This window comes from Nothobranchius furzeri, chromosome 13, assembly GCF_043380555.1.
Source record: "Nothobranchius furzeri strain GRZ-AD chromosome 13, NfurGRZ-RIMD1, whole genome shotgun sequence".
Lineage (NCBI taxonomy): Eukaryota > Metazoa > Chordata > Actinopteri > Cyprinodontiformes > Nothobranchiidae > Nothobranchius > Nothobranchius furzeri.
Genome location: NC_091753.1, coordinates 42,401,458 through 42,425,821, shown reverse-complemented (window position 1 = coordinate 42,425,821; position 24,364 = coordinate 42,401,458). Strand labels below are relative to the sequence as shown.

Sequence of the window (24,364 nt, the reverse complement as noted above, 5' to 3'; positions counted from 1 at the left end):
CAACCAAAGTATGGAAGAAGCCTCTGGGATGAGAGGCTAAATATCTCCAACATATCCAGAAACGTCCAGCTGTTTTCAGCTAAAACTCTCAGGATGATCATGTCCAGGATGACTGAGAACTACACCTCCATGCTGCAGCAGCGTTCAGTCAGAACAGGAAGTGAAGCTTAAGTGTAGCTGCTGTCAGTAACAACCTAACAGATTTTAAACATTAAAACTCTCAACAGAAATAGGTCAGAAAGGAAATTAAAATGTTCACCATTGTGATTTATTATTGTTATTATTTATTGTGGCAGAAGCTGGTGTGGTCCACCACAGAGAAAGCTTTTATAGCATGATGACTTTAATTATTCTACAGGTTATTGTTCAGCCTTCTGACGCTCACACACACACACACACACACACACACACACACACACTGGGACGTAATTTTGGGGGGGGACGGGTGGGACATGTCCCCCCCACTTTTTCAAAAGGCAGTTTTGGTCCCCTGCACTTTTTTCCGTCCAAAAACAATGTTACGCTCCATTAAATGGATTTGGTTGAGCACTAGGACCGAAACGGAAACCGGTTTACTATTAGACCCGCCCAAAAGCTAATCTATTGGCTCTGCTGATACTTGCTAACGTATTATTGGCTGTTGCTGCTGTCACTCAAGTTGTAAACAGTCAGAACGTGCTCACGTTGTTTTGCTAGTTTGGAGCCGCTAGGGAACACCGGTACTGAGTCACATCGTCAACTAGACGCTGTGTAATATCAGAGCTCAGCTCAGCTTCCATTACATAACATTTGAATAAGTGTTCATTTGTGAGTCTTTGGTAGTTAGGCACAGCCAGGAGGCAGCATGTCAAGAAAACGAAAAGTGGATATAAGAGACTTCTTTCAAAGTCAAAACGTAAGTTGGAACATGTGACACCCCTGCATTAAGCTCAGACTCACCTCCTCCTTCACAAACATACTCAAAACTAACTTTTACAAACTCATCTCCTCCACATAACTGACTCCTCAGACACAATTTATTCGTATTATTATAATAATTATTTTTTCATTATTACTATTATCATCATAATTATTATTACTAGTAGTAGTAGAAGTGTAACTTCAAAACTTTTATCATTTAACTTTATTGTAAACTTATCTATTGCAATGTATATTTTCACATTAAAAAGCTCTGAAAAATGAACAGTATCATCGTCAACAGATTTTTTTAAGCTTAAATGGCCTGTATTTGATATAGCGCCTTCTAGAGTCCTGGAACCCCCCAAGGCACTGTACAACACAATCAGTCATTCACCCATTCACACACACATTCACACACTGGTGGGGATGAGCTACGATGTAGCCACAGCTGCCCTGGGGCGCACTGACAGAGGCGAGGCTGCCGAGCACTGGCGCCACCGGTCCCTCCGACCACCACCAGCAGGCAATGTGGGTTAAGTGTCTTGCCCAAGGACACAACGACAGCGACAGACTGAGCGGGTCTCGAACCTGCGACCTTCCGATTGCGAGGCGAGCACTTAACTCCTGTGCCACCGTCGCCCCAATGTCAAAGATGTACACTTTTCATTAGATTTATCTTATTTTTTCCATTTATTTTTTGTGTGTTGAAATGCAACAACTGTTTAAACACTTTTAAGGGAAAAAACCATATTTAATATGTTTTTATACACTCAAATGTTAGGGTGATGATCATGTGTAAAACATTAGTTCAGCATGTCCTCTAACACAGCAAATGAACAAACGGCCAGATCTCATGAGGGACCGTTTATGTATAAATAATTTTTATACTTTTGACTAGGCCTGGGAATGTAACAAATTTTGCTGGACGATATTTTGTCCAACAAATTATTGATGATAAACGATATTGTCAACATTATCTAGACCAAAATAACCACTAATCTAATGTTAATATATCATAATAATGCAAGTACACCCTTTAAAATGCAACAAATAAACCTTCATTTAACATTGAAATGTCCAGAACCAGAACTTCTAAATGAATAAAAATAACAAACAAAAATTGAATAAAAAAGGAATCTCACTCCCTGTTAGAAAATGTTGCACCAAAATCAATAAAAAAGACCCAAAACAATAAATACAATGGCCTATCCATTGTCAACAGCCAAAACTGCACTTCAATAATGATAATAAATAAAAATAATAATAGAGTTGTACATTTTTTAACTTTGATATATATATATATATATATATATAGAGGATGGAAAAATTATTGAGATGGGCACGTGACGTGTCAAGGGGTCTTTACATAACACCCCCCACCCCAAATCCGCACAAGCCTGCTGTGTCCCCCCCACTTCTGAAATCAAAATTTCGTCCCTGCACACACACACACACACACACACACACACACACACACACACACACACACACACACACACACACACACACACACACGAGTGTTGGTAAACGGCTGCGTCTGACTGCTGACGCTCTGTGTATGTTTTTATTTCTGCAGTGAGAAAAACTCACCTCACACCGCCCAGAGTTTGTTCTTTAAAGCTTCTATTAGTTTTTCTCCATTGGTTTGGCCCATTTCTTGAAACAGAAATTACATTCTCAAAGTAACATGGACAAACCTCTTGGCAAATGTTCACAAGAGAATGGCATTTCTCGTTTCTTTTTATCGAAATGGCAAATGCCTGAATACATGTCTCAATTGTCTCAGTGCATCTTTGCAAATGATTAAGTACATGTAGCCTACAGTTATACAGTTAGCCCACATTTAGCACATTTTCCAAATGAATATATCTTGTAGATCTAAACTGATTAGTTGATTCTCAGTCTAATGATCTGTCTCTCCAAAACACGTTAGCATGATTTCATTGTGTAAGTACTCACGTGCGCAACTGTCTGTTCAATTGTCAGAATTGGTCAAGAACATGAAACCATGAATAAAATATATGAATTTCTTTAAATATTTGATACATTGATGACAGTCATTGACAGTCAGGTGAAACTAGACTAACGAACGGGGAGTGTCACACACACACAGGTGTTTTCCATGATCGTGTGCTGCCAAACACAGATATATAGAGCCTGACCAGCGCCAGTCCAATCTCTGAACATGGATAGACAAGGCCAAGCAAACAGACAAGGGGAAGTATCCGCTGTGATGTGGACAAGAATCTGTGGCCAGACGGACAACAGCGTGTAAATAATCAGGAGGGTGAAGACAGTGGACAAGAGCAGGAGAATGAGTACAGCGACCACTGAATGCGTCCTTGTTTTTTTGATTTTGTGTTCATACAATTTACTGTATTACTGTAATGTACATTTTCTTTTTACATATGTATGAAACTTTCTTTGCGTGTGAATAAAAAATGTTTATAATTTCCTTGGTGGTGTGAGTGCAATCTGTGATGTTAAACCTTGGAGGCTACTCTTTTCGGTTGTATATTGTTGGTCCTCTGCCATAGTGACAAAGCATCTAAACATTTGTATGGCAGTACTCACACAATGCCAAAGGCACGGTGCATTTTGGGGGCACCGACTATTAAGATTAGAAAGAAATGTAGTTTTGACACATGAGTGAACTGTTTTAGGAGAGATTTGAGCTTTTGCAGGTAAACCATGTTGTTGTGATCAACCATCCAGGCTTATTTTGACAAAAGCACAAAGAATGATGAGAATGTCCCGATCTGTGTTGAGAAATGAGCCAAAGCTATTGAGAAGGATCTTTGCCATTTTGGAGACACTGACTGTTTAAATGAGAAAGGGATTTAGATTGAAGCCTGACTGAACAGTTTTGGAAGAGATATGAGCTTTTGCAGGTGAGCTATAGTGTTGTGCTAAACTGAAAGAGTGTTTTGCCAAATGATCTTTGAGGTTTGAGAATGTAATTTCTGTTTCAAGAAATGAGCCAAACCAATGGAGAAAAACTGTAAATCCACCGTGTTGACGTATTTTAACACGTTTCCTCTACGCTGCAAGAGTTACAGTTTACTACAGAGTAATAGTTCGGCAGACGCGTATCTGGGTGGGGGGAGGGAGGACTCGGTGCTGCAGACAGACAGCTGGTGTGATCAGCTCTGAAAAGCGTTGATCACAATTTGCAGATCACGTTTATTTTTCACGGAGATCGGCGGCAGAATCCTCTTCCGTCGGCATTCTAGGAATTGAAACTAGGAATCGAAATAAAAAACTTTGAATGATTCTGGGAAAAACTAACAGCTGGAACCGGTTCCAATCGATGCTCGATGCCCAACCCTAGTTAGAGCAGTGGTTCCCAAACTTTTCGGCCTGACCAACAGATGTTCCTTCGTATTCTTACGTTATTTAGAAATTTTCATTATATTTGGAAAGTTTTAATTTATATATAAATATATAAAGCTATTTTTAAATTTTATATTTTACTTTTGTTATTATTATGTGGCACACTTTGACTTCCATATTTAACGCATCGGCATCTGCCTCCTTTTACGGCTTTTTTTTAACATTGTCGCTACGTCTATCCCATTAGCAGTGTTTTTACCATCCTTTCTACATCCAACGTGTCCCAAAGAAGGTTAAACAAACATCAAACCCAACGTTTGGAGCTTGTAAACTCCACACACCTCTCCTGCAGCACCAGCTGTTTGATGCTGCAGCAGTATAAATCTTCCTGGCTGGATGAGTGAATTTCTTCATCAGAGTCAATATTCTGCTTCATAATCAGAGTCAGTCATGACCAGACAAAGTGATCAGTCAACAAAGACCAGACCTGCCGGCAATTATACGTTTTATCTAATATTTGCGCTCTTCCCCCACGGGGAGCCTCTCGGCGGGAGTCATTTTTCTTACTCTAAAAACTCCCAAACTTTGCTCAGCCTGAAGGTTCCACATCTCCACTATCTTCTGGTGTAAAGTAGTAACGTCATGAGAGATCATATTTGTATATGAGACTTGTTAAAGTCAGCAATGAGGCTTTGGCGCTTTTAACGAGTAAGTCCCAACACCGACAACAACGTACTGAAACTAGAACCAACATGCATAAACAGACAGATCGGTCCCGCCTACTTACACTGTTGGTCTTTTTAAAATATGCAGTAATCGTTGCCTTTTTCGCTTCATCCTGCATCCTAGCAGCACCCACTTTGGCGTCTCTGGAGTTAAGTGTTTGTTTACATCATGCTGTGTTCAATGTAATTGGAAAAAGGAGATTCAAGCGCTTAACCTCCGATTTTGTTTTCTTTCTGGCCTTAGTGCGGGGGACGGATTGAGGTTCATCTGAATCTGGGGGGGACAGATCCCCCCCGTCCCCCACCCTAACTGCGCGCCTGCACTCAACACTGGAAATGAAGTGAAACATGCTGTTTTAAAGGTGAAACCAGAAGTAAACAACGGCTGCAGTTATCTAGTGAAAGATAAATAAAACATAGGAGAAAACAAGTTTGGCAGTTAGATGATTCGACACCAACATCAGTACAGCTATGCTTGTTTTTGCTTTTCTTTTGTTGTTTTCCTTTTTGCATCTGAATACAAAACACCACTAAAACCATGCAGGGCGTCTGAAATCAGGTTATGAATACAAAACTAAATCACAACCAAAAAAATCAAATAACACGGCTGTAAAAACACTGCAGATGAGTGACCTGTCACTGTCTGTTTGACACAAAAACAGACATTACAAACAAATCAGTGCCATTTCTGCCAGTTGGAATGTTTCAGTATAGCATTACACATTGGTTTGTAACTTTCCCATTCAGAAAACAAAACTAAACAAAAAAACATCATGTTCTTGACAACACTCAGAGGAACGATTTGCAGCACCACACGTTTACAAAATAGCAACTCATGCGAGAACACCTCTGGCCCTGTACAGGGTGTGTTAGACGATGCGTCGGACATTAGGCGGCGCATCTTGTGCTAAACATGTTCTAGGATTGCATTTATTTAAATGGGAAACTGAAAGTGTGTGTGTGTGTGTCTGTGTGTGTGTGTATGTGTGTGTGTCTTTATATGTTTAAGTGGACAAATTTAGACTTTAACTGGTCCACACAATGCTGAGCATCCTGAAACTTGGTTTTAGAGGCATGGTATGAATAAACCTTTAGGTCAGATTGGTTCAGGTAACGGTTAGGAATAGAACCCCATTGGTTATGGTAGGGTTAGGGTATAGGCATAGGCATAGTGGAGTCACTAAAATGAATGGAAGCCAATGGAGGTCCACAAAAAAATGTAAATACAAGTGTGTGCGCGTGTATGTGTGTGTGTGTGTGTGTGTGTGTGTGTGTGTGTGGCTGCGTGACTGTAGAAGTTTAAGCCAGAGTTCCTCCAACTATGGAAGCAATGACAATTCCCAGAATCACACAGCATATTATGATCATAATTTTCTTCTGCAGGGCAAAAAACAAAAAACAAACAAACATAAAAGAAGCATCCCACGCAGCAGATCAGAGGGGAAAAAAGAACACATCAGAAAAGACATTTGGTTAATTTTCAGAACAAAATGCAGTTTTGAAGAAGCTCGAGTGTGACTAGATGTTTTTGCTCAAGCAATTTTTTAACATTTCTGTTTCTGCATTTTGTTCATTTCACACCAGCAGATGTAAATGAAAATAGGAGTAAACAGGCACTCTGCGCTTCATCAAACTGAGCACCGGTTCTCAACAGCTAGGACCAACAACTGAAGTAGAAGGCTGGAGCACTCGGTTCAAAGTTCAAATTTCAACAAAGGCGTCTTTACATTAACCTGAGTGCTCCAGCCTTCTACTATATAAAAAAAATTTAATAAAAGAGGCAGAGAGAACTCAGAGGACTTAAAAATAGACCCATTTCTATAGATTTTTTTTTACAAATGAGTTGCTAAAACAAATAAATTTACAACCAAGCTGTACACTTTTACAACAAATGCAGGTTATAACAGTTTTTATACTTATGGTTTTCATCCTAATTCAGAAGTGAACATTTGCATCCAACTTGTTTGATTAGATTCTATTAAATTTGTTTTTATCATTAGGTTTCATGATATAGAACTCCCTCTGCCTCTGACATGATTCATTGTCGTTTCCCAAGAAAACATTCATTTTGCCTTCCTCTAGTGGTAAAAACAGGTAAAAGCAACAAATTCAATAAAGTTCTGCAAAAATCTTGTCAGGCAATTTTTTTTTACAAAGAGCTTAAAAACGACCACGTTTCTTCAGTGAGAGGACATGCAACGTACAACATGCACAAGACAAAACATTACATAAAAAAGAAACGCAGAACCAGACAAAGAACAGTAACACCGTTTCCTGAAGTTCTTGATCATTTAAGAATTTAAAACTATATTCTAAAGTTGAACACATCCTGGGTGCTCAGTTAAAACTTTGTATGCACATTGGACGCTACTGCCCATCACACAGTTCCTGTTGGTCCTGAGAGGAGACATCAGGGTCCTAACTGAGTCCCACTGAGAGGGACACAATGAGGACGGTCAGACAGAATGCTACACAACCTCCTACCAGGATCAACTTCTGGAGGGAGAACAGGGAGAGAAAAGGGTGAGACTGAGTCAGAGGAAAGAAAGAAGTAATGAAGCAATAAATGAAGGAAAAAATGGAAGTAGAAAATAGAGGAGGTGAAACGAAAAAAGGAAAGAAAAAAAGGAATGGGAGAACAAGGAGTTTAAAGTCTCAAAAGATGAGTCAGAGAGGGATGGGGAAGGGGAGGAAGGAGGGAAGAGAAAGAGGGGAGAGAGGAAAAAAATCAATGGAGGAAAGTTGGAAGAAGCGAGTAGAAGAAGGAAGGAGTGGAAGGAAATGGGAAACAAAGGGAGAAAGGGGTAAAGGAAGGGAGGGTGAGAGAATGGCAGAAAGGAGTGAAAGAAAATGAAAAGAAGAAAGAAGGAAATAAGGAAGGGCAGAAAAGGGGAGAAAAGGAAGCCAAATGGATGAACTGAATTAAGGAACAAAGAATGGCAAAAGGAGAGAAGGTAAAGGAAGAGGGGGAGATGAGAAGAATGAAGGAAGGAAGGAGAAAATAAGTGAATTAGGGAGAGAAAAAAAGGGAATAGAAATGGAGAGAGCTAAAGAACAAAGGGTGGAATAAGGAAAGGAAGATATAGACAGGTCTGAATGAATGAGGTTTTGTGACGGTCTGCTGGAGCGCCAATATAAATATTAACCAGCAGGGGGCAGAAGTGTTCTTTACTGACGTTAACCCGATCAGAGATCTGATCCTGGTTTTATATAATCAGAAAACAACGTAATCATGAATATCAGATCTACCAGTTTTATTTTATTATAATATTAAGTAAACACTTAAAACTGGTTTTAGTTTTTTATCAATTAAATGTTCCACTTAGATTTCACTGAACAGCCTGCAGGTGTGAAGAAATGGAACCACACTGTTTGAATACAGTGGATTTCACAAAAACAAACCGCATTGAGGTTAAAGCTGACTGACCTTTTATCTCAGATTCAGTCTGGTTAAAATACATAAACTGCTACATATTTATAGTTTTCAGTCTGTTTTCCATCATATGAACAGCTGGAGAATAGAGATGAGATCAAAACTGCTGACAAATCCAAAGTTTATTTTTGATCTCCACCCAGCTGGGCGCAAAAGTACCACCAGAGTTAAACTCAGCCACAACAATGGGGCTATTTACAATCACTCACAAACACTCCAAAGTAAATCACACGACAGGTAAGCGTGCTCACAGACAACAACTCCACTTCACTTTGTGCATGCACTCTTGTCTCTGCCACTCACCCTCCGGGCTTTACTCTGGTATTTAACCGCCTTCTTAGTGTCTGATACTGCCCTCTCCACGTAGTCTACTGAGTGCTCCACATTGTACTCTATGCGATCTATCATCTCCCCCTAGGAGAGGTTAGTTACAGAGGAGGTGTGGGAGAAGAACAGATAGAGAGAAGAAAGAAGGAGCCAGATGTGTGGGCAGGAGCAGGAGGATTGGATATAGATAGAAGAGAGGAGAGGAATAAAGGGGGAGGAGCAACAAGGAGACAAAAAAAGATAATTGTCACCCGTCTGCTGGTCTTTTTTGACCTTTTGCATTTTGGGATGCGCTCCTTTGCTCCCTCCACATACTCCTGGGCCTCCACAACACCACGCTCGATGTTATCCACCAGCCCGCCCTGCACAGAAACAGAAACACAAGACTTGCTGGTATACTTCACACACTCAGCTCTGTGATTCCCAAACATGTAGCAAAAGGTTACGCTCCCCTCCCTACTGCACAGAAACAGCATGAGCACTAAAACGTTACTTTGATAAGAAAGTGTCTACATCTGTAAAACGGGGCTTAATTACACCCAAAGCTAAGTGTGTAAAGCTGCTTACACACACGTTTCCATCTGGCTACCCCAGTTTGGACATGTCAAGCATCTGTGCAGCGTAAACGAGACACAGGTCTTCTTTCTGCAGCAGGAGGGTTTGATGTTGGTAATCTTCACCCAGACTTTTAATAACCCAGAAATCATGGTAGTTTAAAATGTTCAAAGCTTGGTACCTCTGGCACCTCCCCAGGTGGGAGGGGCAGGTTAATAATGAAGGAGGTGGGTAAGGCTCTAATAAAAATCCATATATATTTATAAGTTTAATGCTTAACATCTTATGTTTTTAGCTAGAGTTAAACATCAAGAAACGAAAGCATCAAATGTGAGTTAAAGAATATAAAAACAGAATTAAGGAACAATAACGCCCTCAGTTTTGCACATTTAGGATTTCTACAGGAACATGGGAATTTCATGCATGCATGATAAAGATTGGTCAAAGCAAAAAGTCTTAATAAATTCATGAAAATTACCTTGTGGCATTAGAATAGCAGCTTTCTCTGTTCTTTAGAGCTTAGAGTCATTGGGATGGTGACAGATTTGTGAGGCGTTGCAAAAATGAAACAGGAGAAAACAAAGAGAGAAGGGACAGAGAGAGCAAAGCTGAAAAAGAGTCAGATTACAAAATACATTCAAGAATAATCCAAAACCCACCCCTCATAAATCAATTCAATCCTAAATTACGCATAATGATCCTAAATGATTGATATCAAAACAGATTTTTCTCTTTGTAACTGGAGGTTTTCTTATGCAGCTAATTCCCGTGTCATCTTTGCATTTCAGTTTTCATGCTTTCATTTACTCTCAGGTCTATTTAGAGTAATTCAGGCTAAGGGGAATCTCTGTGGGGGGTTCAGCCCACGTTTCTACAGTCTTGGATGCCAGCAGCAAGCCTGCAGTTTAACCTGAAGCGCCCTACTTCACCGAGGAGAGAAGAAGCAACTCTGCACACCAGGATTATCGATGTGTGTGGAAGGATATGAGGGATTACGTCACTGGATTAGACGCTAAATATCTGCAAACTGTGTTCAGTGGGCATCATTCATTTAAAACTGAAGAAAGGCTCGTGAAATGGCACAAATGACTGCAGTTTATTGGTAAAACATCGTAAAAGTCTGATGGTTGTTTTGGATTTCTTTTTAACAATGTGACCTGTAAACAAATAATCTGTTCATATTTATGGATTTCGAAGATGCTTTTATCCAAACTTCTTTAGAAATGACATTAAATTGATTTAAAAAGTTGTATGTTTGAATAAAAAATGCAAATGATAAAATTACTAGCAAAAATGCAGTAATAAAAAAATGAATAAAACAACAAATAAAATATAATTTTAAATATGAAATGTAACAAAAAGTCGCTTCTAAAAATTTGCTAAAAAGTTTGATTAAAAACTTTTCTGTTGCCAGAAAAAAAATTATGGAACATAAATTAAAAATGTAATCAAGTAAATGTGAAAATCCACAGGTAGGCTATCCAAATAAATAAATTAACAAATAATTTAACAAATAAATTAACAAATAAATAAATATAATTTTACATATAAATATTGCATATACGAACAAAGCATTACACCGGTTGGCAGAACTAAAGAAAACAACTAAATATAAAAAATTACAAAGTGTGCTCTTTAGACTGAAAAAAGCTGTTTGCTTGCAAATATAAAATAAAATATTTCCTTTGAGCCAATAGATTGTTACATGTGAATGAGGAAAAACAGTACATTTAATAATAACATTATTTAAGGGGCAGAAAAATCGACTTCCTTCTACGTGTGGTGAAGAGATGTGTCTATAGTATTCACCTAAACACTCATATTTGACTTTTTTATTTAGATGGAGCTTCAGAAGAGTCCTGCTGCATTATACTGAGTTATAATTTTAGTTTTAGTTTATTTAAATGTAGATTTCATAGATTTTGAACTCTAAACCTTCCAGCTGATGTGAGACTGAGGTAGGTTCAGTGTTTTCACCTGGCTCTCCACCAGCATGGCCATGTCCATGAACATGTCGTGGAGCTCTCTGATGCTGTTCTCCAGCTTGATGATCTCATTGTGCCGCGTCTCGATCTCATTCATGGCCTGCTGGGTGATGTTGTCCATTATTATCTGAGAAGACACAACAAAGTAAATAAGAGGATAGAAGGCTGCATGAAAAAATGCACATTTCTGCAGACTTTGTTGGATCGCTCACCCCCGAGGTAAAGATGGCTGGGTTGTCGCTCTCCAACATGCTCTCCAGCTCCTCGTTTGTTGTGTTTCTGCCAGCTAAAAGGAACAAGGATTTTCTTATCAGGTTCTTCAGACTGGGGTGTATAAAGATCACATAAAGCCTGTAACAAAACAGTGTTGATAGCTATCCTCCTCCTCCTTTATGTCCCATTCGAGCCGATTAAAACGAACTGCTCATCTCTGTTACTCATGTTTATTTTAATTAGTTTGATTCTAACAACTATTTGAGCTTTTTTATTTAGCACATTCATTGAGCAGTTACATTTGTTGAATTCTTTCAAAATTCACAACAACAATGCTCAAATGGAGTAGGCTGAAGCATAGAAGCTTATGTGCACCTACCCCACATTACAATATTATACAATTTACAATATTATACTTTTTGTCAGTAAATGTTTTGTTAATTAACCTTTCATGCATATTTTGTTATTCATTTTATATTTTGTACTGTTCTTTCATATAACACATAGAATAAAACCAAGAAGCTTTTCCATCACATATTCTCAACATATTTCCCAATAACAGTCATCTTACATCGTCTTTTAAATAGTAGTAGACTAGCAGCACTCTTTAAGTTGTCATCTAAACCATTCCAAAGCTTAACACCTCTTCTGGATATGCAGTGAGTTTTGAGGGTTGTGCAGGCACACACCTTGAAATCATGTGATCCCCGCAAATCCACAAAAAACAGCTGTTGAATATTGATTGGTAACCGATTCTGTCTTGCTTTGTACAAAATTAGCACTGATTTTAGGTTAACTAGATCATCAAGTTTTAAAATTTTAGACTTTATGAAAAGTGTATTATTATGGTCTGTGAAACCAACGTTATGTACAATTCTAATTGCTTTTATTTGAAGTCTAAATACTGCCTCCAAATGGGTACTGTAGGTATTATCCCAGACCTTTGCGCAGTAACCAAGCCCCAACAATGCGGCTCAGAAAGTGGTCTCAACCCGGAAGTACCAAAAATTGCAGTTCCACCCTCAGCAGCTAGGGGCTGGTGTCAGAAGCGAGCAAATCCTCATTGACTCCCATGTTAAAAATACCAATTTCACAGCAGAAATAAACATGTTTACAGCCTGGTACCAAAACATGTTTTTTGTTTAAATGATCTAGTTTACACTCATGACAACTCTGAAGGGGGATGAATTTTTTTCTCACTCTTCTGTTTAAGTGTATTAAAAGCCTAAAATTCTGTATAATTAATGAGCATCAGACCCACGTGACCACAGAGCTAGCTCCGTGGAAAGGCCTCAGTAGAGCCTCGGTCTGGCTTGGAAACTGCTCCGGGATTTTGAGTCTCTGTGTTTGTGTATTCTTCTTTGGATATTTTTAGTGCAATTGTTGGACAAAATGACTTGCTGTGGCATTAATTGCACTACTAGAGGGTCCAAGGAGTCTCCACTTCATTTTTTCGGTAAGTAAAATTATATTTATGTATTTTAGGTCACTGCCGAGCTGAGCTTAGATTTTAACATGTACTGTTTAACCATGAAATTTAAATGTAATAGGGTAAACCCCAGTGCATTTAACATAATGCTGCACTTTAGAAAATGGGTTGAAATATAACATGTTGGTGGAGCTGGGTTCCGACTATCGGCTTATGGAGCTCTCGGGAGACCAATGTTTTCCACCCGTTCTCGCCTCCCCGCAGCTCAGCGCATCTCTGTCTGATCGCGGCTCCTGACTGCTGCACGGGCTGACGGCTTGTGGAGCTCTGAGATGGAAACCTTTCCACCCGGTTCTCCCCAGCGGCAGCTCTGCGCATCTCAGATCGCAGCGGCGCTTGTCTGCTGAGCAGCTGCCGGCTTGTGGAGGTCTCGGAGACCTATGTTCCACCCGGTTTTACCCAGCGGTCAGCCCGGCGTATCTCTGCTTCAGAAGCTCTGGTGTTGTGCACAGTTAACTCCGGTTGTAGCTAGGTTGCTACCTCTGTTAGCTTAGCTCCCACCTCCGCAATAGCTTTGGGTTAGCTTCAGGTTAGCTTGTAGCTAGTTCGGCCGGGTGTCGTCAGTTTATCCCAGCCTTACAGCCCCACCCTCAGCTCCACCTCTCTTCCCTTTTATGGAATTGTCTGGGCTTGACGGAACCTGTGACACGGTCAAAATGGCGGTGGTGGCCACCTCCCATTTTATTACAAAAACTTATTATTGGATGCTATGGAAACCCATTGTCCATATATGTATGTCAATGGCAGTAACCAAGATAGGGGAGAAATAATAAATGCGTAGTACAAGATTAGCAGAGCTTTGTGGTCCAGAAGGAATTTACATTTTCTCATAATTGCAATGTTCAATCAATCAATCAATCAATCAATCAATCAATCAAAGCTCTATTTATAAAGCGCCTTCCGCGACCCTGTCGGGAAGCCCAAGGCGCTGGACATGGTACATGAGAAAAGTTAAATATGATGAATAAATGGAAAATAAAAGCAATTAAAATGTTACAAAAAAGGGTAAAACATTGTAGTAGAAGACAAATGGGTAAAAACAAGGGAAAGAGAGACCAATGAAAACAGGGAAATAAAATCAACATAAAAGAGGGCCAAATTCCATCCTGGAAGAAATTGTAAACAAAGACGAGGAGTCTGAAGTGTGAACGATAGCAAACCGGAAGCCAGTGCAGGAAGGCCAGAACCGGACTGATGTGGTCCCGTTTCCTGGTCCCAGTCAGGAACCTGGCTGCGCTGTTCTGCACAACCTGTAGGCGACGCAGTGATGACTGACACAACCCTGCATATAGAGAGTTGCAGTAATCAAGCCTAGAAATTACAAAAGCATGGAGTACCCGCTCAAGGTGGGCTCTTGACAGCATAGGCTTGATTTTTGCAAGGCGTCTCAGATGAAAGAAACTGGACTGGATCACAGAGTTGATGTGAGCATCAAATTTAAGTCCAGCGTCAATTTTCACCCCCAAACTGGTGACAACTGGTTTTGAGTAGGGAGAAAGAGGGCCAAGATCAACATAACAACCCACAGCCCTGCTATTGGGGTGAAAAACAATGAGCTCTGTCTTTCCCTCATTCAGATGCAGAAAGTTGGCCATTAACCAAGACTTTACCTCGTTAAGACAGGACACAAAGGACTGGAAAGAGTGACCTTTCTCCTGACACAATGCAGAGTAAATCTGGCAATCGTCAGCATAGAGATGGAACGATAGGCCATGTTTACGAAAGATTGACCCCAGAGGAAGCAGATAAATTGCAAACAAAAGCGGACCAAGGATCGATCCCTGCGGGACCCCCCAGCGGAGCCCCTCCCAAGAAGAAAAAACCTCACCCAATTTAACACAGAATGTCCTGTTGTGGAGATACGATCTAAACCAATCCAGAGCAGACCCTTTGATCCCAACCCATCATTCCAAGCGATCAAGTAGAATCGCGTGGTCAACTGTGTCAAAGGCTGCCGTCAGATCTAGTGACAGATAGAAATCATTTAAGACCCTCAGTAGAGCCGACTCTGTGCTGTGGCCAGACCTGAACCCTGATTGGAAAACCTCAAACAGATCAGAGTCAGCTAAATGTGAGACCAGCTGCTGATTAACGACTTTCTCAAGCAGTTTTGAAGTAAAAGGCAGGATAGAGATAGGCCTGTAATTTTTGATCACAGAGACATCAGCACCAGGTATCTTCAGGGTCGGCCGAACAACTGCTGCTTTCAAAGCAGCTGGGACCACACCTGTGCTGAGGCTCCCATTGATAATCTGACCAAGTGATGGGCCAAGGCACGGAAAGGCAGCCTTCCAGAGACGAGGCGGCAGAACGTCAAGTGGAGAGCCAGATGGTTTCTGCCTTGCAACAAGCTTACTCAGCTCAGAATAAGAAACAGTATTGAGGGAGCTCAGGGTGGGTGGTGATGGAGGAACTGGAACAGGGTCAATAGAGGTACCAGAAATAGCTGCTCTAATGCCCGATACTTTATGAACAAAGAATTGGTGAAAATCTTCAGAGTTTTCAGCAGCTGTAGGAGACATGAAGCTAGGCTCCTGATACACCAGAACAGAGTATGGTGTTCTGTAGAAAATCTTGGGATTCTTGGAGTTTGTTTCAATGATGTCTGCAAAATGGGCAGTTCTGGTAGCCCTCACAGCATCCTGATAAGCAACCAGAGATGCTCTGAACAACTCACGCGAGACCTGTAGGCCATCCTTTTTCCACTTTCTCTCAGAGGATCTACACGCCCGCCGACAAGCCCGTGTGACATCAGAGAGCCAAGGCTCCCGCCTGGGCCTAGACTTGCAAAGCTTGAGAGGGGCAACCACGTCCAGGACCTGATTACAAAGTAAATCAAAGTATTGTGAATAGTGATCAATGTTAGATGTATCTGGGTTAAAGGTCTCTAACCTTACAGACATACAGTCCACAAACTTTGCAACAGCTTCTGCATCCAGGGCTCTGAACCTAGTAGCTGGAGCTTCACACACAGGGACAGGACATGGCAGGGCAACATCACAGAGTATAGGAGAGTGGTCAGAGAACACAGGAGGCAAAGTCACAAGGTTCATGACAGGGGGACCAAAAGAGAGAACCAGGTCCAGGGTGTGACCCCTGGCATGAGTAGGGGACAATATTGAGTTAAATTAAATGAATCTAGCAAATTCAAAAAACCTTTAGCAAGCACATTGTCAGAACAGATATGGATGTTAAAATCACCAAAAAATAGGACAGTCATATTTTAGGATGCAGTCTGCCACAAGATCATAGAAATCACTAAGGAAGTTAGAGGGCGATAAATCAACACGACGAGCAGGCGGGGGGAGATGCACAGTTCAAATAGGCACAGTTCAAAAGAAGAAAATGACATAGGTGGGTGTAAGCTGTTTACAAGGAAAGCTGGATTTTTAAACAACAACCAGCCCACCACCTCTGCCCCGTGATCTTGGGAAATTAAAACAGGAGCAGCCAGGTGGTACCAGCTCCAGCAGGGCGCTTGAGTCACCAAACGGGATCCAGGACTCACAGATGCACAGAAAACTCAAGTCATGTTGACTAAAAAAATCCTGAAGAATAAAAGTTTTGTTCAGCACAGACCTGGCATTGACCAGGCCAAACCGGGTCTGCGGCGGGGCCGCAGCACCAGGTTCGTGCACGGGCACAGTCTCCTCCAACTCTGAGCCCGTAACCGAGCGTAGATTCTCCCAGCAAACCCCACTCTGGCGAGGTCCTCGAGCCGATTGGCCGTGGTGTTCTTTGCCAATATCTTTTGTATACAATGTAGCTATATGAGATCTCCAGCTGATACTGTGAGTATATCACTCCCAGGAATTGATATTCATTTACCTTTTCTATCTCATTGTAGTCCATTTTGATTCTGATTTCAGTGTCTTTAGTTTGTTTACCATACAGCATCATTTTTGGTTTTGATATATTTAAAGATTATTTGTTTTTGTTAAACCAGTCTAAGTTTTTCTAATTCTGCTGTTATCTCTGTCACAAGTAACAGTATATCTTTACCTGAACATAATATTTAAGTGTCATAAGCAAATAAGATGAATGTTTGTTTTGATGATACCCTGCATATATCATTTATATATAGAAGAAACAGTATTGATCCTAAGTCTGAACCTTGAGGGACTCCACAATTTATATTTCTGAGTCTTGACCTGTGATCATTTATCTGTACGTATTGCTGGTTAAGTAAGATTTCACCCAGTTATATGCTGGGTTATTTCTTGAGTTTTGTGACTGAATTCCAGCCGATTTAATAAGAGTGAATTTATGGCAGATGTGATTCCCTCCAAGCAACACAGACGAAAGTGATTTCTTTTACGGGTTTATTGGACGTCCTTTCATTGTGGACCTCTTCTGTCCTCCTTTCCTTAGACCTCCCTTAAACCGTGAAACTAACTATACAGGATATTACAATTAAAACATATACAATAATGTGCAACAAAATAAAGACAAATGAATACCTCGTTGGCTGTTTTGCTTAAAACACAAAGGGAATCCATCTGTCTTCCTTGTAGTCCTTTCATTAGTTATTCCTTTGGCAATGAATTGAATCTAAGTCCATTCTCAGCTAGCTGCTTGCCAGCACTTCATCCAGGTTCTGTGTGTTCCTCACACCTGGCTTGTATTCATCAATTAAGAGTGTGGCTGGCAGAACAGCTCATGTAGCTTTTCAAAATAAAATTACAGGAAACACAACCAACCCAGTGTCTTACAAATGAGAAAAATAAATAAATGAAATAAACAGCAACAGCAGTTACAGCAGAACTAAGACTCTCCGAGTATATGATTTGAATGTGCTGTATTGCTATTAAGAAATCTGCATGAAAAGCATCAGCTTGTCTAAAAGGGGGTCGTTTACAATTTAACAATTAGGTGAAGAGTTGTTTAGGTCACCGATGCAAATGTACAATTTAGATGTGTTTTCCAGAGGTGTGGGCTCAAGTCACATGACTTGGACTTGAGTCAGACTCGAGTCATTTTAATGACTTCTGACTTGACTTGATAAAATCTATAAAGATTTACGACTTGACTCAGACTTGAAAGCCAGTGACTTAAGATTTGAATCAACTTGCATCTGTTGAACTGATGAGGATGACTTGAGCATAGTTGATATTTTAGCACAAAAGTGGCACGGCATGGATATAAATCATAACTCATTCTTTGTTCTGGGTTTGATGTTGTTCTGCTAAATGCAGCAGCACTTTGTTTATAACCTATTTCCGTTGCACTTTCTGCTTGTTTGAGCAAATAAATTAAGCTTTAAGAAGCTTTATTTCTGGAATTTATTTATCACCATTGTCAAATTGAAGTTGGACAGATGACTTGATTATGACTTGAAAATTCAAAGTTAAGGACTTGGACTTGACTTGGACTTCCACATCATTGACTTTGGACTTGACTTGGACTTGGATGTCTTTGATTTGGACTTGACTCGAGACTTGACTGGAACGACTTGTGAGTTACTTGTGACTTGCAAAGCAGTGACTTGGTCACACCTCTGGTGTTTTTACACAGAATTCTTACAACTACAAATGCAGAAAAATAATTATTACCAATTTCATGTATCATTGTCTTGTAAATGTGTTTCAGCAGCATATAGACAGTGTTTTCTCCTGAAGACACATCAGCTGTTGTATTTAATCAGTTATTCTCAGGTCATCTTTGTCATTGTTCTCTTTTATATCCAAGAAGAAGAAGGAAAAAGAAGCCTAACAGCTTTCAACACCTATCCTAACACCTTGCTTTACCCTGGATCTTACATCTAAAACCGCTTCGTATGACAGCTTCCTCCTGCTGTGCTAACATTTGCTCCTTGCTCGTTTTTATTTTTCCCAGCTGAGTTGTCCTACTTCATGAGTGTCGTCTCCCACACTTGCACTAATATCCTCGCATTGAATGCTGAATCTGCAGGCGGAGTACAGCTCCATTACCACCCTGGTGTTTCCTGCAGGTCCCCATCAGACACTGTCAGCGTCTACCGCTCCTGTGCACTTTTTAAATCCTCATGTGGGCCACAGATAGTTCACACAGGATGTATTAGCATCGAATACTTGCTGTGCATGCTGAATTTGAGTAGTTATATTAGCTTTTCAAAATAATATGCCCAGGAAACTAAGTAAATACATTTTTTATTTTTTTATGTTGTGGCACAGTACGCAATGTTAGTCCTTGGAATGGTGACTGTGACTCCTGGTCTATGGGATTGTAAACCACAGACGTTATTTTTCCTGGTAAATGTTACAGAAATGATTTCTGACTGGTGTTATTTTCATGTTGAATATTAGACTGCACAAGAATACGTTTAGCCCTGTTCAGACCATCTGAATACATAATGGTGAATAAAAATGTTTCCGTCTACATCCTTTGTTTGGAATTGTTAAGGAACAATATCCTGTTTAAAAGTGAAATCATGTATTTTTGGAACCCCGGTGTGTGCACTACTCCCTCCCACACAATCATGCTGTTTTTAAGCATCAAACAACCAATCTCAGCTAAATACTTGAACATGCAGCATTAATTTAAAGTGTTAAACAACCTTTGTAATAAAGATTAAAAACTGTCTCAAAACAGTTGGGTGACTTCTCCATTTGCTTGCAAAGTTTGCAGGACATTGCTACAGGATTTTTTTTACCTTCTCAGATAATTAGCATTCAATGTTGTAGTGAAGAAAATGCAGAGGGCAGCTAGAAAGACAAAATAACTTAAAGAAGCTGTTCCTTCTCCTCAACCTTGTTGTCTGGGGTCTGAGGTTTCTTAAACCTCTGCTTGAAGGAGGGTGATCTTGCTCTGGTTCAGCTGTTGTAAATGTCGTCTAAAGACAGGAAGCTGCAGATGCAAATCTAACAACTTGATACACTAACTCTTGTTGGAAACCAATTTCTAAATTATTACAGGCACGGGACTTAAAACCACTACTGCAGCCAGCCACCAGGATTACATTTTATCTTCAATTTAAGCATTACTTGTCTAATTATTAAATATGTTGATGGTTTTAAAGGTAAACGTTGTTTAAAAAATTGATGTGTTTTCAGCCATGAAGTATAGAAGCTAAAAAGCTTCTATTCATGAGCCAATCAGAGCGAGAGAGAATTGTGCATAATCCAGACTTTATGGCAAAGCAGTTAGGTAGATGGAGAGGGATGAAGGTTGGGAGTTGGACCCGGTGATTACTTTCATGAGAAGAATACTGATGAAGCTGCTGAGTCAACTTTAGCAGCAACTAAGTGTTTTTTTTTCTTCTTCATTTTTTTTAAACGCTAATGGAGCATATCACAGGTAATTCAGACTTCTCATTCCCATCAGACCAGAGAATTTCATTTAGATGGGGTTAGGTGGTCATATATTAACATGCTCAGGAATCTATTTGAGACCAATAATGACATTTTTCTATTTAACAAATGAGAAGATGAAGGCGACAAGCATGCACACACACACACACACACACACACACACACACACACACACACACACACACACACACACACACACTCTCTCTCTCTCTCTCTCTCTCTCTCTGTTACGTCCTGGCTATGCTAGGAAGGTAAAGAGGTAACACACCTCATTCCATTCTTTTTAAACCATGAAAGGCTTGGAGGCTCAGAGGGAGGATCTTATTGGTTACCATGGAGACCCAAAACCCCAAAAGCCTAAAATTAAGCCAAGACGTCTCACTGCACACATGCTGTTTATGAGCTATTACATCTTTAATACTACATTGCTACCAGTAACAGCATTATTTAATTTACAGGTTTATGTTAAATAAGCAAACTTTTAAATGAAACGGCCGCACAAACATTCATTGGATTTTTATCTGCATGCAGGGAAATATTTTCCTTCCATGTGTTGTTTTTCTCCATACATAAAGATGAGTCAATTATGTTTTACAGGAAGTTAGAGCACAACTCTTTGTCTTTTTGTCCTTGCCATTGTAGCAATAATCAAATGTGGTATAGACTTAGCTTGTTTTCGTCATTTATAATCTTATATTAATTAATCGGGGCACCACCCAGTTTTTGTTAGTGTGAAGTGGGGACACTCGAATGGATATTCAGATTTGTTCAATGTAATCAGTCTAAAATTTAACACCACAAATTAGTCTAAAAGCTGAATTCTTGCCAGAATGAGCCGACTATTCTCGAGATCGCTAGAAATGATCAGGCGTTATTTACGTTTTTGTGAGTTTATTACAAACATCAGTTAATACATTGACAAAAGGACCAAACACAGCTTATAGTTTCATGCATGGAATTAAGAAAATTGTTAACCCAAAGCTTTGTAGAAGTGATATGAAATAACTGATCTGTAATAAAGTGGAAATTTGGTGACACTCGATATTATTGTACAATGGGGAATAAGTTCTGAAAGGGGAACAAAGTGATTGTGTCTGTGTTCATATGGGTGTAGGAATGCAGGAGGGTGTGTGTGTTCATGTGTGTGCGTGGATGTAAATTAGGATTCGCTGCGGCAGGAAAAGAAGGGTAAATCTTGAGAGCTAAACGTGGATTTGGATAGAAATAAAACACGCCATGAAAATGGAATAATCTGAATTCACGAATCAGCTTGGCACAAAAGGTCAGCCAGATGAAAATGATTCACAGACCTGTTTTCCGTCGCCGAAAGGGTCCTCGCTTGAGTGAAGCCTCCGAGGGCTGTAGGACTTTTGGTCACCCAGAGAGTAGGTCAACGGCGTCTGTGGGTTGGAGGATGAAGCATTCCTCTATCGCAGGGATTCCCAAAGTGTGGTGCGCGCACCCCTGGGGGTGCGCGAGCTGCCGCTAGGGAGTGCGCGAGGTGAAAAATGTAATGGCTGCGGAGCTCAGAGAAGTCTGTCATATGCTGAAGTCTGTATGTACAGTCTATGGTCACATGTCACCATTAGCGTAGAAACTCATTTGTGGGTGGGCCAAAGAAAAAGTAAGTGGGCACAACAAATGTAATTGAAAACAAGTATATTTTTGTGCGCGCGTGCGTGTCCTCCACATGTGCCCCAGCTTCATAATAACAATGCGCCGAGCTTCAGCACTCTGGCCTGCGCACGCCGATATGTTCCGTCGCGCGCGTGCGTGTCCTCCACATGTGCCCTAACTTCATAATAACAATGCGCCGAGCTTCAGCACTCTGGGCTGCGCACGCCGATATGTTCCGTCGCGCGCGTGCGTGTCCTCCACATGTGCCCTAGCTTCATAATAACAATGCGCCGAGCTTCAGCACTCTGGCCTGCGCACGCCGATATGTTCCGTCGCGCGCGTGCGTGTCCTCCACATGTGCCCTAGCTTCATAATAACAATGCGCCGAGCTTCAGCACTCTGGCCTGCGCACGCCGATATGTTCCGTCGCGCGCGTGCGTGTCCTCCACGTGTGCCCTAACTTCATAATAATAACAATGCGCCAAGCTTCAGCGCTCTGGCCTGCGCACGCTGATATGTTCCGTATTTGATCATTTTTAACGGTGTTGGAGGAATCTGAAGGTGGTGAGTCATTCTGGCAGATTATAATTAACACCTGTCTCATGCAGGTGTTCTGACATTGTAAACCTCACACACAGAACATTGTGGATGTAACAAAATAACAAGAAATGATTCCCATTCAGGCTATTAACAGTGCGCTGAAGATCTGAAGTTCAGAGTGCGTCTGTCAGAGATCAGACACGTTCCGGCTGAACCACGGCTCACGGGTGCACAAGTGCGCACATCTGGGCTGGGCAGAAGTCATTTTACAACACTGGTTTAAATAGCGCGAGACGCGGTGACTTGAGCGGCTGTGCCGCGCGCGCGTGCGCACACACACACGCACACAGATTCAATAAGCGCACACGCTGCTCTAACTCCGGCGCGTCGTCAGACTGAAGGCAGAAATGAACGCTGCCTCCACCACGATAAAAACTTTTAAGAGGTTATTTTTCATTCAAGGTCAAATTAAGATATTAGCTTCTGGGATGAGTCGGATCCGCTCCAGCCAGTGACTCCTCATGAACCTGACCACATCTTATGTTACTGCAGCATTTGTTTTTCCAGTCCGCATGACAGCGGATCGCAGATTCAGCCACACCATAAAACAGCAATAAGTCGGTCTGAGGTAAAAGTGAACATCATGGCTATATCTGGTCCCCTATTGACATTTGATTACGCACAAGTAGGTGATCAGCTCAGGTTTACGCAGAGCAGAAGGAAGGAGAGCGCTCTGGCCGCACAGGTTAAACGTTCCTACTTTAAGAAAACCGTTAAATTGCATTGTTTATGTGCTACCTGGGCACTCTAAATATTTATTTAAAATGAAATCAAAGGAAATTGTAATGGTATCGAATGTTTATTAATTACTATTTAAAAAAATGAAAGTGATGGTGAATTTTTTTAACCCTGTCTGTTTAGCTTGACATCTGATATATATATATATAGAGCCATGCCCCGATGTGAGGGCGGGGGGGGGGGGGGGGGGGGGGGGTTGGGCGTCGACATGGTCGGGACATAGAAGGGGGTGCGCGGCTAAATAAGTTTGGGAACCGCTGCTCTATCGTGTCTTGACTTTCGGTTCCGCAGCTGCACCCAAACGTAGAATTCAGAGCGCGAGTCCAGATTAAAAAGCGAGGCCAGATCAAAACTGCTCTAAGTTTTAACTCTTAATGCGAAAACTCAACCGGACCACGCCGACTTCCAGCTTCACGTGGAAAGTCAAAACAAACGGAGTTGCCGCGCTGTTTTACTGTACTTTTTAGAGTGCTAATGACTTGGGAACTTTGAGAGTGACGTCGATTGGTAGACCAGATGAAAAAAGCCCAGCAGAGATTCTTAAGGAGTCTTTCTTCTTTGTTCTGCCACCATGAATATGAACTCTGGCCTCTTATAACCTTCCTTGGTTACGCCCAAATGTACTTCACTCCTTAACCACTTGATGGAACTATGTCTCTTTCAAAGAACTCAATCCTCCCACCAGTGAATAGATCATATCACAATTTACCAAACTTATTCCAGATGAGGCATCAAAGTATTACTTTAAACAAGAAAGAACTAAATTCATGTCTTAAAACTGGACAGTTTTACCGTTAGCATGAATTTTAACTGGAGAAACACAAATTGGCAGAGGTTTAACATAAAAGAGAAAAAAACACAAAACAAGCAGTTAGGTTTGTAACTGATAAGATTTTAAACATTTACTTGGAACCTTTGATTTCTAATGTGAACAAACCTAAAAACACTTTTTGACTGTGGATAAATAGAAAATACCAGGGTCTTGAAAAAGACTAAATTCTGGGACCTTCCAGACCACGCCCTGAGAAGTTTACGAGTACCTAAGCCTTGGGGGGAGAGTCAGCTTTTGGCAGGTTGACAAAGAACAGACCAGTTTTTGATATCATCCTGCGTCTCCAACTGGTACAGAAGAGAAAAATGCGTCACTTGGTAAAATTTAT

General features: G+C 40.8%; 1 protein-coding gene across 5 annotated transcripts in view; it reads right to left on the bottom strand.

The window, feature by feature from the left end:
- Positions 1 to 6,118: 6,118 nt before the first annotated feature.
- Positions 6,119 to 24,364, bottom strand: part of LOC107380247 (syntaxin-1A) — a 97,715-nt gene continuing 79,469 nt past the window's right edge. Inside the window, exons 7-10 of one of the 5 annotated variants that reach the window (XM_015951400.3) lie at positions 11,471 to 11,544; positions 11,251 to 11,385; positions 8,695 to 8,805; positions 6,119 to 6,335 (exon numbers count right to left, since the gene is read on the bottom strand). In XM_015951400.3, coding sequence (XP_015806886.1) covers positions 6,258 to 6,335; positions 8,695 to 8,805; positions 11,251 to 11,385; positions 11,471 to 11,544 — 398 coding nt within the window. In that variant the 3' untranslated portion in view covers positions 6,119 to 6,257. Of the gene's footprint in view, positions 6,336 to 7,192; positions 7,455 to 8,694; positions 9,081 to 9,754; positions 9,882 to 11,250; positions 11,386 to 11,470; positions 11,545 to 24,364 lie in introns of those variants that run through there. The other 4 variants (XM_015951401.3, XM_015951403.3, XM_070543551.1 and 1 more) reach the window with 4 other exon arrangements.